This window comes from Peromyscus leucopus, chromosome X, assembly GCF_004664715.2.
Source record: "Peromyscus leucopus breed LL Stock chromosome X, UCI_PerLeu_2.1, whole genome shotgun sequence".
NCBI classification, from domain to species: Eukaryota; Metazoa; Chordata; class Mammalia; order Rodentia; family Cricetidae; genus Peromyscus; species Peromyscus leucopus.
Window position 1 is genome coordinate 54,450,117 of NC_051083.1, and position 15,211 is coordinate 54,465,327.

The 15,211-nt window shown below is 40.5% G+C and overlaps 1 protein-coding gene across 3 annotated transcripts in view; it reads left to right on the top strand.

Moving 5' to 3' along the window:
• The window catches only part of Apoo (apolipoprotein O), a 52,436-nt gene that overhangs the window by 20,075 nt on the left and 17,150 nt on the right, over positions 1–15,211 (top strand). For all 3 annotated transcript variants that reach the window (XM_028881660.2, XM_028881661.2, XM_028881662.2), the window contains exons 4-7: positions 1,156–1,210; positions 4,277–4,372; positions 8,655–8,746; positions 13,111–13,191. In XM_028881660.2, the coding sequence (XP_028737493.1) occupies positions 1,156–1,210; positions 4,277–4,372; positions 8,655–8,746; positions 13,111–13,191 (324 nt within the window). The remainder of the gene's footprint in view (positions 1–1,155; positions 1,211–4,276; positions 4,373–8,654; positions 8,747–13,110; positions 13,192–15,211) is intronic.

Here is a 15,211-nt window from a genome sequence, read left to right on the forward strand (position 1 = left end):
ATTGTATTGGTAAGAGAATGTTGATAACTTCTTTTACTTTAGGATTGGGATATCTTTTTAAAATTGACTTATCAACTCATTGCTCAGTAAAGCTGCCCATTCCTGTTTCAAAGCAGCATTTTCTAAATGTAGGCCTTAAAATCATGGCAAATAATAAAGTAGCCTTGATTTGAAAGACAGTGTTAATAATCTCATGGGGAAAGGATCACCTCTGGTTATCAAGAAGGTCAATTTTGTCTTGTTTTTAGGATTTTTTTTTTTAGTTTTTTTGAGACAGGGTTTCTCTGTATAGCTTTCTGCCTTTCCTGGAACTCACTCTGTAGTCCATGCTGGCCTCGAAATCACAGAGATCCTCCTGGCTCTGCCTCCCGAGTGCTGGGACTAAAGGTGTGCGTCATCACCGCCCAGCTTTTTTTTTTGTTATTTTTAAGTGTATCTCTCTGTGTGTCTGTCTATGTGTGTGGATATGTATACCTGACTTAAAGTGTCTGTGAGGAACAGAGGCATTGAATCCTCCTGGAGCTTGAGTTACACTTAGTTGTAAGTCACCTGACATGGGTATTGGGAATTGAACTCTTGTCCTATGCAAAAAAAAAAAAAAAAAAGTGCTCTTTTTTTTAAAAAAGATTTATTTATTTAATGTATATCTGTATGAGGGTGTCAGATCCTCTGGAAGTGGAGTTACAGACAGTTGTGAACTGCCATGTGGGTGCTGAGAATTGAACCTGGGTCCTCTGGAAAAGCAGTCAGTGCTGGTAACCTCTATGCCATCTCTCCAGCCCAAAATGTGTGCTCTTAACCATTGAGCTGGTTATTTCTCTAACTCCTCAATTTTCTTATTTCCTTCAGTTTTAGGAGATAGAGGAGTAGGTTGTTCGAAAAACATTCTACTGAAATCTTTGCTGCCTGTGGCAATAGTAAAGCATTCTGATGAACAGGCTACTAGTGAAAGGAAAATTACAAAAGATAAAAAAGGCAGTAAAACTGAAAGTAGATCACTTGGTTTACAAACTGTTAATAGCTAGAGGTGTAGCTCAAAGGTAGCTTATATGCTTAATCTGCTGGAGGCCCAAGATTCATCCCTAACACTGAACAGGGTTAATAATGATTCCAATCAACAAACCCTACTCATTCTGTTTCTTTTTATCTTCTTAGGAAATATACTCCCAAACTAGACCCAGGGTGGAACGCTTCTTCCAGTGGGGATTAGGTAAGTTGAGTTTTAATGAGGCACAATCAGTTACTTCATCCTATTGAACTATTGAACTGGGTTTTCATGATTAGGTATTGGAGACCATAGAGTCATTGAAATTGAATAGAAAAATTTAGAGCTATGTAGATGTTTTCTGGAAGACAATCTATGTTTGAATCAGATTTCAGAGTAGTAGTTCATGAATCTCTTCAACATTATTAGGATTGTTGGGCTAGCAAGTGCTTGTGCCGTGAATTAAACAAAAAAACGTTCAGGCTGGGGATATGTAGTTCAGTAGCAGAATGTTTTCTTAGCATATGTGAGGGCCAGTGCTAAAAAAAAATTGCAGTGTGAGCTTACTCCTCACCAGATTTTCTGAATCATAGTAATTCATTAGTTGCCATTAATAAATGTTGCACAGGCCAGGCGTGGTGGCTCATGCCTTTAATCCTAATACTCAGGAGGCAAAGGCAAAGGCAGGTGGATCTCTGCAATTTCAAGGGAGCCTCTTCTATAGAGTGAGCTCCAGGACAGCCAGAACTACATAGAGCCTGTCTAAAAAAAGAAAAACCCCAAAACAAACAAACAAAAACTTAAAAAAAAAAAAGCTGTACAAATCTAAGTTCAGGAAGGAACCGAGCTTCTGTATTTGGGAGAGGTTTTTCCATAAATAGTAGTGTTCTTACATTTTTTTACATTTTATTGTCCTTGATTGTGTTTCACTTATGGGCACTTACCATGTGCACCCACAAACTGAGTTTATGATCTATGTTTTGTCTAATTTCAGCCTGGAATTAGTTAAGTAGTAGAGATATTGACAAGTATTTAATTCTCCTTAGGATATCTCAGCAAATTAAAGTCTTGCTTTTCCAGGGGTTTGTTCTCATGGCAGAATAAGATCTGTAACTGAGGAGTGACCCTCACTGTTAACCTGTCATTTCCCACTGATTAATGGCAGCAGGCATTATTTGAGATATTTGTTTTTCTCCTCCTGAACACAGAGTTACTACAAAGACTCTTAGAAGAAGCATTCCATTATAGCAAGACAGTGAGTCCATTTTCCAGCAGTCACACCTAAGGCATATAGCCAGAAGAAGCTAGGCTTTGGCTTCAGGTGCAGTCTTAAAACATGTCTAAGCAACCCACCATGAGGGGACATATATTCTGTGTGGGGAGAATATACACACATGAATGTGAAGTACAAGGTACCCTAGGATGAGATAGCAAGGGTGGTGCAGAGAATAACATCTGATGGTACTTCAGAGAAGGAGGCAGGGTCTATGCGGCTGAGCTTAGGATGAGCTTTCCAGAGGAGACAGTGCCTAAGCAGGCTCTAATTCGCTGGGAGACTGGCTCCATAGAGAGGAGAGGAGAGGAGAGGAGAGGAGAGGAGAGGAGAGGAGAGGAGAGGAGAGGAGAGGAGAGGAGAGGACAGGACATAGTGCAAATCCAAATCCTAAGACATACTTAGGCATGGCAAATAAGGTCATGTGTTGTATTATTTATTTTATGAGTAGGCTCACTGGTGTATTTATTTTTAAGTTATTAAATTCTGTCACCACCAAGAGTGGCTATTTATTTCCAGCATCACTTTTGTTCCAATTTGCTTTTTATTGCTGTGACAAATACCATGACCAAAGCAAGTTGGAGAGGAAAGGGTTTATTCCAGGTTACAGTCTATAGCCCATCATGGAGGGAAGTCAGGGCAGGAACTGAAGCAGAGACCATGGAGGAATGCTACTTACTGACTTGCTCCCCATGGCTTGCTCAGCCTGTTTTCTTTTCTTTTTCACACTAAGACAATTTTATTTTATTTTTTTCTTTTGTTGAAAATAGATTTTTTTCACATAGTATATCCTGATTACAGTTTCCCCTCCCTCTTCTCCCAGTTTATCCCCACATCCCCTCCCTTCTGGATCCACTCCCTTTCTGTCTCTAATTAGAAAACAAACAGACTTCTAAGAGATAATATTATAATATAATAAGATAAAACAAAAACTAACACATTGGAATTTGACAAAACAAACAGAAGGAAAAGAGCCCCAGAGAAGGCACAAGAATCAGAGACTCACTTGTTTGCGTACTTAGGAATCCCATAAACTAAACTGGAAGCCGTAATATATAAGCAAAGGACCTGGTTCAGACCTGGCCAGGCCCTGTGCATGCTGCTTCAGTTTCTGTGAGTTCATGTGAGCTTTGCTCATGTTAATTCAGAGGACTTTGTTTTTTGGTGTCTTCCAAACCCTTTGGCTCTTACACTATTTCTGCCTCCTCTTCTGTGGGGTCCCTGAGCCTCGAGGGAAGGGATTTGATAGAAACTTCCCATTTAGGGCTGAGTGTTCCAAGGTTTCTCATTCAGTTTGCTTTCTTATAGCAGTCAGGACCACTTTCCTATGGGTGGCCCCACCCCCAGTGAGATGGGCCTTTCCATATCATCAGCCATTAATCAAGAAAATGCCCTATAGACTTGCCTATAAGCCATTCTGATAGAGTCCTTTTTTTAATTGAAGTTCCTCTTGCCAGATGACCCTTGGCTTGTGTCGAGTTGACTAGAACCTAGCCATCGCAAATTTTCCTTCATTATCCAAATATATTGTTCTTGAGTTCAAATAGAAAGTTCAGATGGCAAAGGATGCTTTCTTTTCTGAGTGTTTGGTTCCTGAAAGAATGTATTGAAAAGAAGAATATTGACACACACAGTTGGCCCTGGTGTATCCAGAATCCCATCACTCAGAAGGTGAAGCAGGTTTGCCAGTTCCAAGCATGTTTGGGATATAATGCAAGTTTAAATTCAGCATGGGCCACATAGCCAGACTATCTTTAAAAAAGTGTGAGCTGGTCTTGCTGACACACACCTCCAATCCGAACACTTGGGAGGTGAGGTGGGATGATCATGAATTCAAAGCCTCTCCGTACTAAATGAAACCAGACTTAAGAAACCAAAATACAAATGTCTGTTAGCAGAAAGCAAAGGATGGGTGGTTGGGAAACATTTGGTACTGTGTGTCTAGTTATGTATGAGGTTTTTGCTTTGGGTTTAATGAGTAATTTATGGAGTTATTTCCCAATCTGATTCTATTGTAGACAGCTATGATTATCTCCAAAGTGCACCTCCTGGATTTTTCCCAAGACTTGGTGTTATTGGTTTTGCTGGTTTTATTGGACTCCTTTTTGCTAGAGGTAGGTACAATTTTGTAGGTTTATTCCCCAGTCTGTTTATATGGGAGAGATGGGATATATGTTAGGTTCTTTATCTATATTTACTTGTTTTCTGATTGGTTGGTTCCTAAATGTGGACTTCTTAACATATAATTCATTTCCTTGTTCACCCCGTTACATTTGATGTTAAACATACGTAGAAATTGTATATTCTTGGTAAGAAAAAGAAATTAGTTATAATTAATAAGCACATCTGCATGTTCAAAGTTCAAATATCTATTGCTCTTTGGTATAGAAAAAATCTTTCACACCTGTCAAACTGTAAATGTTGGAACTGTTAAGATCAGGCTATTAATCACAGCAAGTAGGACAGTGATTTACTAGTTTTTTAACTTCTTCAGCTGTCACACCTTCAGTAAGTGAACTTTACAAATGCTTACAATTAAAGAACCTCGTAAGTATCCCCAAATATTACTGTAGGGGCTGGGCTGGATACCTCTGGCAGAATGCTTGCCTAATGTGCTTGAGGCCCTAGGCTCTACCCCAAGACAAGAAAATATTACTCTATTTTACTACTGTATCACAAAATGGTGGTAAAAGGTTTCTCTGTGAAGAAATTATTTTTATGATATATCTGGAATTTTACTAGTTGTAAAATAAATGTTTATGGCATAAAATGCAGATATTACAAAAATTCTGATTAGAAGCTTAGTGTGATGGTTCATACCTGTAATTCTAGCTTTCAGGAGGCTGAGGCAAGAAGCTTGCCTTAAGACCAGTCTGGGCTACATAGTGAGTTCCAGACCAGCCTGGCCTACAGACTGAGATTCTCTCTCAAACAAAACACAACAAACAAAAAATCCAAATAGAAATATCCCAACAAAGAACTCTGTAATCTGACCACCATAAAAGAGAAGCAGAGATTTATAGTGGTTGCTCTAAGGCTTCCCTCTTTGTGCAGAAAGTGTTTTTAGAGGCAGAGGCTGAACACTGCACTGGTGCCCTCCTTGGTTCCGCTGAGGAATAAAGTCCTGCACATTTTTCTCTTTCATCCTCTGCCATTTGTTTTCACCTTGTTGCTAGGCTCTCCAAACTTAGTATCCGCCTGGTTCTGTATCACCCTGTAACCTGGCCTGGACTTCTCAGATCCACTATTGAGCCCTGTTTTCTGGGCTTTTATGTCACCTTCTTCGTGGTGTGTTCAAGCCATATTGGTGAACTACATGCTTAAGTTGCTTTTAAGAAAATTATGAGAGGCAAACTTGCCAACACCTTATATATCTATTCCTTATACTGACAGTTTGGATAGCTTGGAGTTCTTTTCTATCCAAACTAGCATCTGGCATTGCAGATGGCAGAATGGATAGCCAGTCTGGATACTTGTTGCTTATCCTTTTTTTTAATTCTTGGACAATTTGAAGATCTTCAGTGTTCTGAATTTGTATGGCGTGGTGACTATACACAGATACTTTTAGCCCTTGTAGTGTGCCTTCTTTAGCTCAAGAGTGATATGTATCTGCTTTTTCTTTGAGGATTTGCTTTCTTTTTCCTTCCTGAATGCTTTTAATTAAGAATTGAGTTCTTTCTAAATGGCCATAGTGTGTCTTAGGTTTTCTTGCTTATTTTTTTCATTTTTTGAATATTTTCCTTTGGTCATTTCCATGAGGTCTTTTTCTGTGGCTGTTTGTTTTTATGTTGAACTGTTTTCTTGTAGTGTAGTAGCTTCTGTTGATTCGATGACACATAACAGGTTTAGCTTTGTCTTTACAGTTCTGTTTCCTGTTGAGTCATTTGATTTTCTTCTTGCTTGTCTTGGTCTTTCTCTTTTATGTTGCAGGCTCTCCTCCAATGTCTGCTGATCCCTGGTTGTCCAGTCATGTTTCTGAATGAGGCAATTGAAATGCTAGTAAGAACTCTGTGTATAGATATGGCTTGCTGGTAGGCAGGTTCTATGTTAGGGCAAGCTGGATGATGGGAGCTGCCTTTGTGTGGAGGTTTTAAGCACTAACACTGGTGTGTGTGTGTGTGTGTGTGTGTGTGTGTGTGTGTGTGTGTGTGTAGTATTGGTTCTCAGCATAAAATTAATGATTTTTTTCTTAGTGAGACTTTGGCCCTGCTTTTAAAATTGGCCTGTCACGACTTCCAGGAGCAGGTTTGCACTGGGATGGCATGGAGGGAAGAAAGGAGTCACCCACTCCATGGACAGGACTTGGATTTATTTTCCTGTCTTGCTTCCTGGTTGCTCTCTCTATTGCCCATAGTCATTGCCATCTGTGCCTGGGGAAGATCTGCTCTCTCCTTTGCCACACATCCCTTCTTCAAGACAATGCCACCTGGTCTTTCATTTCCGTCCATACTCTTTTTTAATTGGTGTGTGTGTGTGTGTGTGTGTGTGTGTGTGTGTGTGTGTGTGTGTGTAGTACTGGGGAACAACCTGGGGCCTCATATGTGCCAGGCAAGTGCTCTACCAACTGTGCTATAGTCCTAGCAGGTGATACTTTTTTTGTGGTGCTGGGAATGAAACACAGGGCTTTAAGCTAAGCAAGTAATCTACCACTGACCTACATCCCCAACCTGCATGATTTATCTGCCAGTGGCCCCTCTATACATTTTTCTCTTCCTTACGGGGTTTCTGATCTGTGTTTTATCTTCTTACTGCTGTTTTAATGAAATCTCAGGAAGGAGAGGAAAGGAACAGTTGTCTTTTGTATTTAAATATGAAGGCGGTCAGTTTGCTTTAAAAAAAATTAAACCCTAGAAACAAAATTACTATAATTATTATTTTTTAAATTTGTTTCCTTAGAAACAAATTGTTCTCAAATTGGGCATGCTGGTAGTCCCAACATTGTAATCCCACTACATAGGAGACAGAGGCAGAAAAATAACAAGTTCAAGACTAGTCTGGGCTACATAGTGAAACCATCTCAAAAAGCAAAATGAAGCCAGAAAAGCAAAGCCACACAATCAAACAAATAAAACCTGTAAGAAAAGGCAAAGGAGTACATACCTGTAGGCCAACTTAGACTACATTGCTTTAATAATTAATATTTTTGATTATTTTTGAGACAAGGTTTCTCTGTGTATCTCTGGCTGTCCTGGAACTCACTGTGTAGATCAGGCTGACCTCAAACTCACAGAGATCCACCTGCTTGTGCCTCCTGACTGCTGGAGTTAAAGGCATGCATATGTCAACACCACCTGACACCTTAATAATTAATAAATGGTGGCTCTATTGAAATATTTGTTGACTGAAGGAAGTCAGTCCCAAAGGATCACACTTTGTATGATTCCATGTATATAAAATTGCCAGAGTAGGCAAATACATAGAGATTGAAAATAGATTTCTCTCAGCCTCAGACTTATGTGGTTGTTATTGGGGATGGAGGATGTGGCTGGCTGAGCTTCCTTCCTTCCTTCCTTTCTTCCTTCCTTCCTTCCTTCCTTCCTTCCTTCCTTCCTTCCTTCCTTCCTTCCTTCCTTCCTTCCTCCTCCCTCCCTCCCTCCCTCCCTCCCTTCCTATCTTCCTACCTTCCTACCTTCCTTTCTTTCCTTCTTACCTCCCTCCCTCCCTCCCTCCCTTCCTATCTTCCTATCTTCCTACCTTCCTTTCTTCATTTCTTGGTGCTGGGAACTTCAGGGCCTCATGTATGCTAAGCATATGTTTTACCATCAAAGGTGGGGGTTTCTTTTGAGAATAACGGAGTTGATTGTGATGATGGTTACAGAGCTTTGTGAATATGCTAAGTCATTGTATTTTGTACTTTAAATGGGTGTAATGTATAATTATATCATAAAGCTGTAAAGAAGTAGCAATTTGTTTTATTGTATGTACTATTAAGTAATATTTCAATTTAGAGTCATGTAGCTGAAGTTTTCTCTCTGGGTCCTGCCAAGCCCTGGCAGTCCAACAGCCCACTTATAAAATAAACACACAGATGCTTATATTATTTAAACTGTTTGGCCTAATGGCTCAGGCTTCTTGCTCTCCAGTTCTTAATCTTAAATTAACCCATTTCTATAAATCTATACCTTGCCACATGGCTCGTGGCTTACCAGTATCTTACATATTGGTACTCATGGCAGCAGCTGGCAACGTCTCCTGACTCAGCCTTCCTGTTCCCAGAATTCTCTTCTCTGCTTGTCCTGCCTATACTTCCTGCCTGGCTACTGGCCAATAAGCATTTTATTTATACAGAGCGATATATAGAGCAGAGTCAAAGATACCTTGTTTGGCATTAAAAGTATAAAGTAAATTGTGAGAGTAAGGATCTCATCTGGTAATGTCCAACTTTTTATTGATCAGGTTCAAAACTAAAGAAGCTGGTGTATCCTCCTTTTTTCATGGGATTAGGTGCCTCTATCTATTACCCACAACAAGCCATTGCCTTTGCCCAGGTAAGTCAGACCCAGTAAGCAAGTATGTCCTTCAGTCCTGCTTTTGTGTGACTGATAGCTCTCCTGGTTTATTTTATTTTGCAGTTCTTATCACACCAAACTAAAAATTATTTCATAGCCAACTTAAAAGTGTCTCCTCACACCGGGTGGCAGTGACGTACACCTTTAATCCCAGCACTCGGGAGGCAGAGCCAGGTGGATTTTTGTGAGTTCAAGGCCAGCCTGGTCTAGAGAGTGAGATCCAGGACAGGCACCAAAACTACACAGAGAAACCCTGTCTCAAAAAAACCAAAAAAAAAAAGTTTTTCCTCACTATTTACCTCAGTACTGGCCCTCCTTCCAGTAATGTCACTATTCAGAGAATGCATGCTGATTTGAATATTAATCCAAGAAAATTTAAGATATCATTTATATACTTACGCAGCAGTCTAAAGACTCATTGTCCAAAGCTGATAATTACAGGCCACTTTCAGCCTGCCCTTACTGCACAGACTGTGCTCTGGCCTTCATGCTTTCTCCTTGCCATACTCACTTTCCTTATTGCAACATGAGGTGTGTGCTCTCCTCTGGTGTGAAGGTCCTATTTGGGGTTCTCAGTTAGTTACCTGTGCTTCTCTTACCCTTCAGACCTCAGTTTGATGATATGGCAAGTAGATTATAGTTGACTGATAACTTGGGGAAGGATAGATCACAGGTTCTCCAAGCATGGCCTTAATGGATCAGCATCTCCTGGGAACTTGTCAGAGATGTAAATTCTCAGGCTCCGTCCCATACTAATTGAATTAGGCAGTGTAAGGATGTGGATTAGCTATCTCTGTTTTAGCAGGGCTTCCAGGCTGCCATGATATTTGAGAACCACTGATTTACCCTGGGCAAACTGGCAAGAGGAAGACAGGCTTTAGGGACATAGGGAAGTGCTGGGCAGAACTTCCAGTATCACATGGACATACTGTCCTAGGAAGAGGCAGCAGTGCAGTCCTCAGAAGCAGGCCAACTCAACACTGGGTCCCTTGGATTCCTCATGATAGAAGTCCCAGTTCCCAGGCTGGGCTGCAGTCGTAGGTGGGAATCTAGTGGCCACAGCAGTGAAATTGATGGTTTTGATTATGGGATTGTTTGTAACAGTCCTAGAAGCAGAAAGTTAATGTTCTATCCCTGCTCTTGCTCCAGCTCACTAAGAACTAATAATGTCTGCCTTGCCTAGAAAAAAGAAAAAAAAAAACTAAAAACTAAACATTATTCTAGTCTCCTACAGTTTCAGAAGTAAATGCTAGGCAGGGCCTGGCTGCTTGTTGTGAAGCAGTTGTGGTTGTCCTCAGAGAGAGGCAATTTTTTGCCTTCTGTGCCTCCCATTTGTTGCAAGACATCTTCTGTATCCACCACCAAGGTAGTAGGACGTAATGAAAAAGATCTGGAAGTGGGTAGTGGTGACAGTTGAGTAATAAGGATATTCTTACTGCCACTGAAGTATACTCCTAAAACAGTTCAGATGGTAAATTTTGTGTTAATTTGACTTTCTTTTAAAAATCATGTCATGCATATTTTCTACAAGAAAACCAAGCCAGAAGAGCACCAACTTTGAAATAGATTTTCCGATCTTTTATCATGTTGTTTACAGTTTCAGTTTTTTTTTTTTAAGAAACCTCAAACTTGGATGGACCACTTAGCTGCTTAAATTCTGTTCTCTTCAGTAGTATATAGCTAAAAATAATATACAAATCCCACAGATTGGGGCAGGGGAAGTAGTAGCCCAGTGGTAGAGCCCTTGCCCAGCATTTGTAAGGTTCCATACCCAAACCACAAAAAAGAAAATACAATACCCTCATATTGATGGAAAATGTTCTTTTCCTTTTATAAATGTGAAACACCGAAAATAGCAGTATCCTATGTGGTATGCTCAACATATTTAACAAGGATCCTAATACTCTTAGCATATCATATATTTTAAGAGCAGTGGGTGAAACTAAGGAATATGACATGCAGAAATCAGCATGTTACAGAGACCATCCTTTTTTTTTATTAAGAAATTTTCTACTCACTCCTCATGCTATCCACAGACCCTACCTCCTCCCTCCTCCCACCCCCCAGCCCTCTCTCCCAAGCCACCCCACATCCCCCAAATCCAGGTCTCCCATGGGGAGTCAGCAGAGCCCAGCACACTGAGCCTAGGCAGGTCCAAGCTCCTTCCCACTGCACCAAGACTGTGCAAGGTGTCACACAACAGACACCAGATTCCCAGAAGCCTGCCCATAGACCAGGGACAGATCCCGATCCCCCTGCCTGGGTGTCCCCCAAACAGTTCAAACCAAACAGCCGTCTTCCGTATCCAGAGGGCCTAGTCCAGTCCCATGGGGGCTCCACAGCCACCAGTCCACAGTTCATGGGCTTCCACTAGTGTGGCTAGTCATCTCTGCACGTCCTCCCATCATGATCTCGACGTCCCTTGCCTGCAGTATCTCTCCTCTCTCTCTTCAATTGGATTCCCAGAGCTCAGCCTGGTGCCTGACTGTGGACCTCTGCATCTGTCTCCATCTGTCACTGGACAAAGGCTCTATGATGACAGCTAGATTATTTGCTAGACTGAGACCACTCTTTTTTACAAGCATTGGGACTTTAAACAGGTCGTGGCCTTTGAGTAGATCCTTACACTCTTCCTGTCCTTACTGTTCTGTAGGATAGGGATAACTCATGTGAAAGTGTTTTGTAAAACAGCACTATACAAAGACAATTATAAAAATTAAGGAGAGTTCTAAATGGTAGCACATGCCTTTGATCCCAGTACTCGGGTGGCAGAGGAAAGCAGAGCTCTGAGTTCGAGGCTAGCCTGGTCTACAAAGTGAGTTCCAGGATAGCCAGGGCAACACAGAGAAACCCTGTCTCCTCGAAACAAAAATCTAAGGCCTGAAGAGATGGCCCCATGGTTAAGAGCTGTTACTGCTTATCCAGAAGAAGTGTTTGATTCCCAGCATCCACATCAGTGCAATTCACAACCAGTCCAAGGGATCTGATGTCCTCTTTTGGTCTCCATGTATAGTTGTGTGCACAAGAGCACACACACACCAAATAAAAAGTTTTGAAGTATAATTATGGAGTAGAGCAATCAGCATTCTTTGTTATAAGTAGAACCAATGAATGCAAATTACTCGAAGCATTTTTTTGAAGGCCCACTACTTGGGAAAAAGTTTCTGGGAGAGTTGGCTCAGTGGTTGTGAGCACTTGTTTTTGCAGAGGACCCAGGTTTGATTTCTAGCACCCACGTGACAGCTCACAACTGTTTGTAATTCCAGTCCCAGATGATCTGATGCCCTCTTCTGATCTCCTCTGACCTCCACAGGCACTGGACATGTGTGTGATATGCTATATACATACAGGCAAAACACTGAAACACACACACACACACACACACACACACACACACACACACATTCTAGTAATTCAAGCCAGATAGCCAAAGATAGGCAAATACATTTTAAGGTCATGACCTCTAAGGCCGGGGCCTCATGGGATGTTTGAAAGATGATTATGGATCATGCTACCTACAAAATTTCTATAGTAATTAAAAGACTTCATTATGGCTGTGCCTAGGAAAATTGGATGTATCTTCATTGGGTTCACATATTTTATATCTAAGTCTTTAAAATGAATGAATGATTTTTTTTCACCTTAGCTTGGCTTGGTTGATTGTAATGTACCAGGATGGGTACTAGATGGGTTAGGTAGAAGTTTCCTCTTCTGTATGATTTTAAGAATTCTCCATATCATCAGTGGTCTCCTACATTTAGTTTAGAAGATATACCTTCTGGGAGCTGGGATGAAGGTATCAGTAACATATATATTACCCCAGGTTTGATCATTAGCACCAGTCATAAAAATATATATACTTATAATTTTTAGCAAGCTATTTTAAGAGATAACTAAATGTAACCAGACTATTTTCTTCTTATCCTTTTTCCTATCTTTGGTTTTTCATTTATTTTTATTTTTTACTTGTTTCTGTTTATAATTTTTTTGCTTTTGAGACAGGATTTCACTCTGTTGTTCAGGCTGGCCTTGAATTTGCAGCAACCTACCTGCCTCAGCCTCCTGTGTGCTGAGATTATAGATGTGAGCCACCAAACTGAGGTAGGATTATCTTTTCTTTTTCTTTTGTGCTAATAGAGATTGAAGCCAGGATGTTTCCTAGACAAGTGCTCTACCATTGAATGTTATGCAGGTTTAATGGATGTGTCCCACAACTTCCTATAGTAGTTACACACCCACACACACAGCAGTCAAATGCAGTACTTTTGTAGACAGGAGATAAATTCTCTTGTTTATCATTCACAAATGGAACGTTCATCCATCTTTTCTATTTGTGTTTCAAGGTCAGCGGGGAGAAGTTATATGACTGGGGATTACGAGGGTACATTGTTGTAGAAGATTTGTGGAAGGAACATTTTCAGAAGGTGAGAAACATTTTTATTATCTTCCTTTTGGTTTAAATATATGGTTCTTCTAAGGTTTGGTAAAATACTTAAATAACCTTATTCCTTTAATTGCTTTTTCTGTTGGCTTTTAGTCATATCTCCTACTCAGCTTTTGGATTTTCCTTTTTGGAAGATTAGTAGAAAGTCTGAGTAGTTATTATCAATAGGTCAAAAAATGGTGACTGAAATGCATCCCAATGTAGCCTTATACTATTCTGTTCTATATATAGTTTCCTCAGAGTGAAGCATGTTGTCTAACAGTTGTACCATAAATGGATTCAAGGTCAGTGAGATGAACCCACATGGTGGAAAGAGAAAACTCACTCCCACAGTTGTTCTCTAACCTCTACACACACACACACACACACACACACACACACACACACACACACACACACGTAAATAAATGTGATTAAAAAATTAAAAATACTTGGGTCTGGAGAGATGGCTCAGCGGTTAAGAGCACTGGCTGCTCTTCCAGAGGACCTGGGTTAGATTCCTAGCATCCACATGGTGGCTTTACAACCGTCTGTCACTCTGTTCCTGGGGAATCTGCCTCTTCTGGCCTCCAAAGGCACCAGGCACATACGTGGTACATAAGCACATATGCAAACAAAACATCTACACACATAAAGTAATTAAGTAATGTAAAAAAGCCCTGGAGAGGCAGAGCAGACAGATCTCTGTGAGTTTGAGGTCAGCCTGCTCTGCAGAGGGAGTTCCACAGCAGCAAAGGCTACGTGAAGAAAACCCTGTCTTGAAAGAAAAAAGCCCTGGACTCCAATGGAATATATTATGCTCTCAAGAAAAAAGAAATGGATAATTGAGATATATACCCTCCCTTGATTTTACACTTAATCATAAGCTCTGTTCTTATCTTTAGTATTATTTGTTCATCTTCCATCTGAGGCTCCAATGTGTTGGGGAGTTGTCATAGGCCACACATTCTCTGTGCTATGTGGTGGATGAGTAGCAGAGAAAGAGGAGGTTGTGCCATCATAAGGATGTGTCACTTTTTAAGTCTCCTAGTGGCCACATAGCTGATTGCATGTGTCCTGTAGAAATGGTCTCTTTTTTGTGATAAAGCAGACTCAGTACAGAACAAGGCATTGTGCCTCCTGTGTGTTCAGATATCCAGCTAAAGGCAAACTGGGGCTCTTATGTTAACAAACCTTCTGCAGCATAGATCAAAGCAAGTTCATTTGGACTCCAATTATTTCAAAGAAAATACTCATAAAATATGTAAATGGAAGGTAACAGGCAAATATGATCAAAGTATATTAGATACACGCATGAAAATGTCATATAATGAAGCCCGCTATTTTGTACCACAATATGCACTTATCAAAATGTCTTTAAATAAATTCACTAGAGTTGTGGTTTAGTAGCAAAAAAGGAAAAGAAAAATGTGAGCTTAGTATGCACAAGGCCCCAGCACCACAAACACGCATACATATATATGTGTAAATATCAGGATTTAGGAGTAACATTACAGAGTAAATTATAAGCCCTCCTTATTGTATATATAAATAACCTTTCAGTGCAATGTTAAGACTGATTTTATTTATTTTATGTGTATGAATATTTTCTTTGCATGTATGTCTGTGTCCCACATGTGTGCCTAGTGCCCATGAGGCCAGAAGAGGGTGTTGGATTCCCTGGTGCTGGAGTTACAGATGATTGTGAGTCATCATGTGGGTGCTGGGAATTGAATATGGGTTCATTGCAAGAACAAGTGCTCTAACCACTGAACAGACTCTCCAGCCCCAAGACTGATTTTATATATATATATATATATATATATATTATATATTTTTTTTCTTTATTAAGAAGTTTTCTATTCCTCATGCTATCCACAGACCCCCCCTCCCTCCTCCCACCCCCAGCCCTCTTTCCCAAGCTACCCCATATCCCAACATCCCCCAAATTGAGGTCTCCCATGAGGAGTCAGCAGAGCCCAGCACACTGAGCCTAGGCAGGTCTAATCCCCTTCCCACTG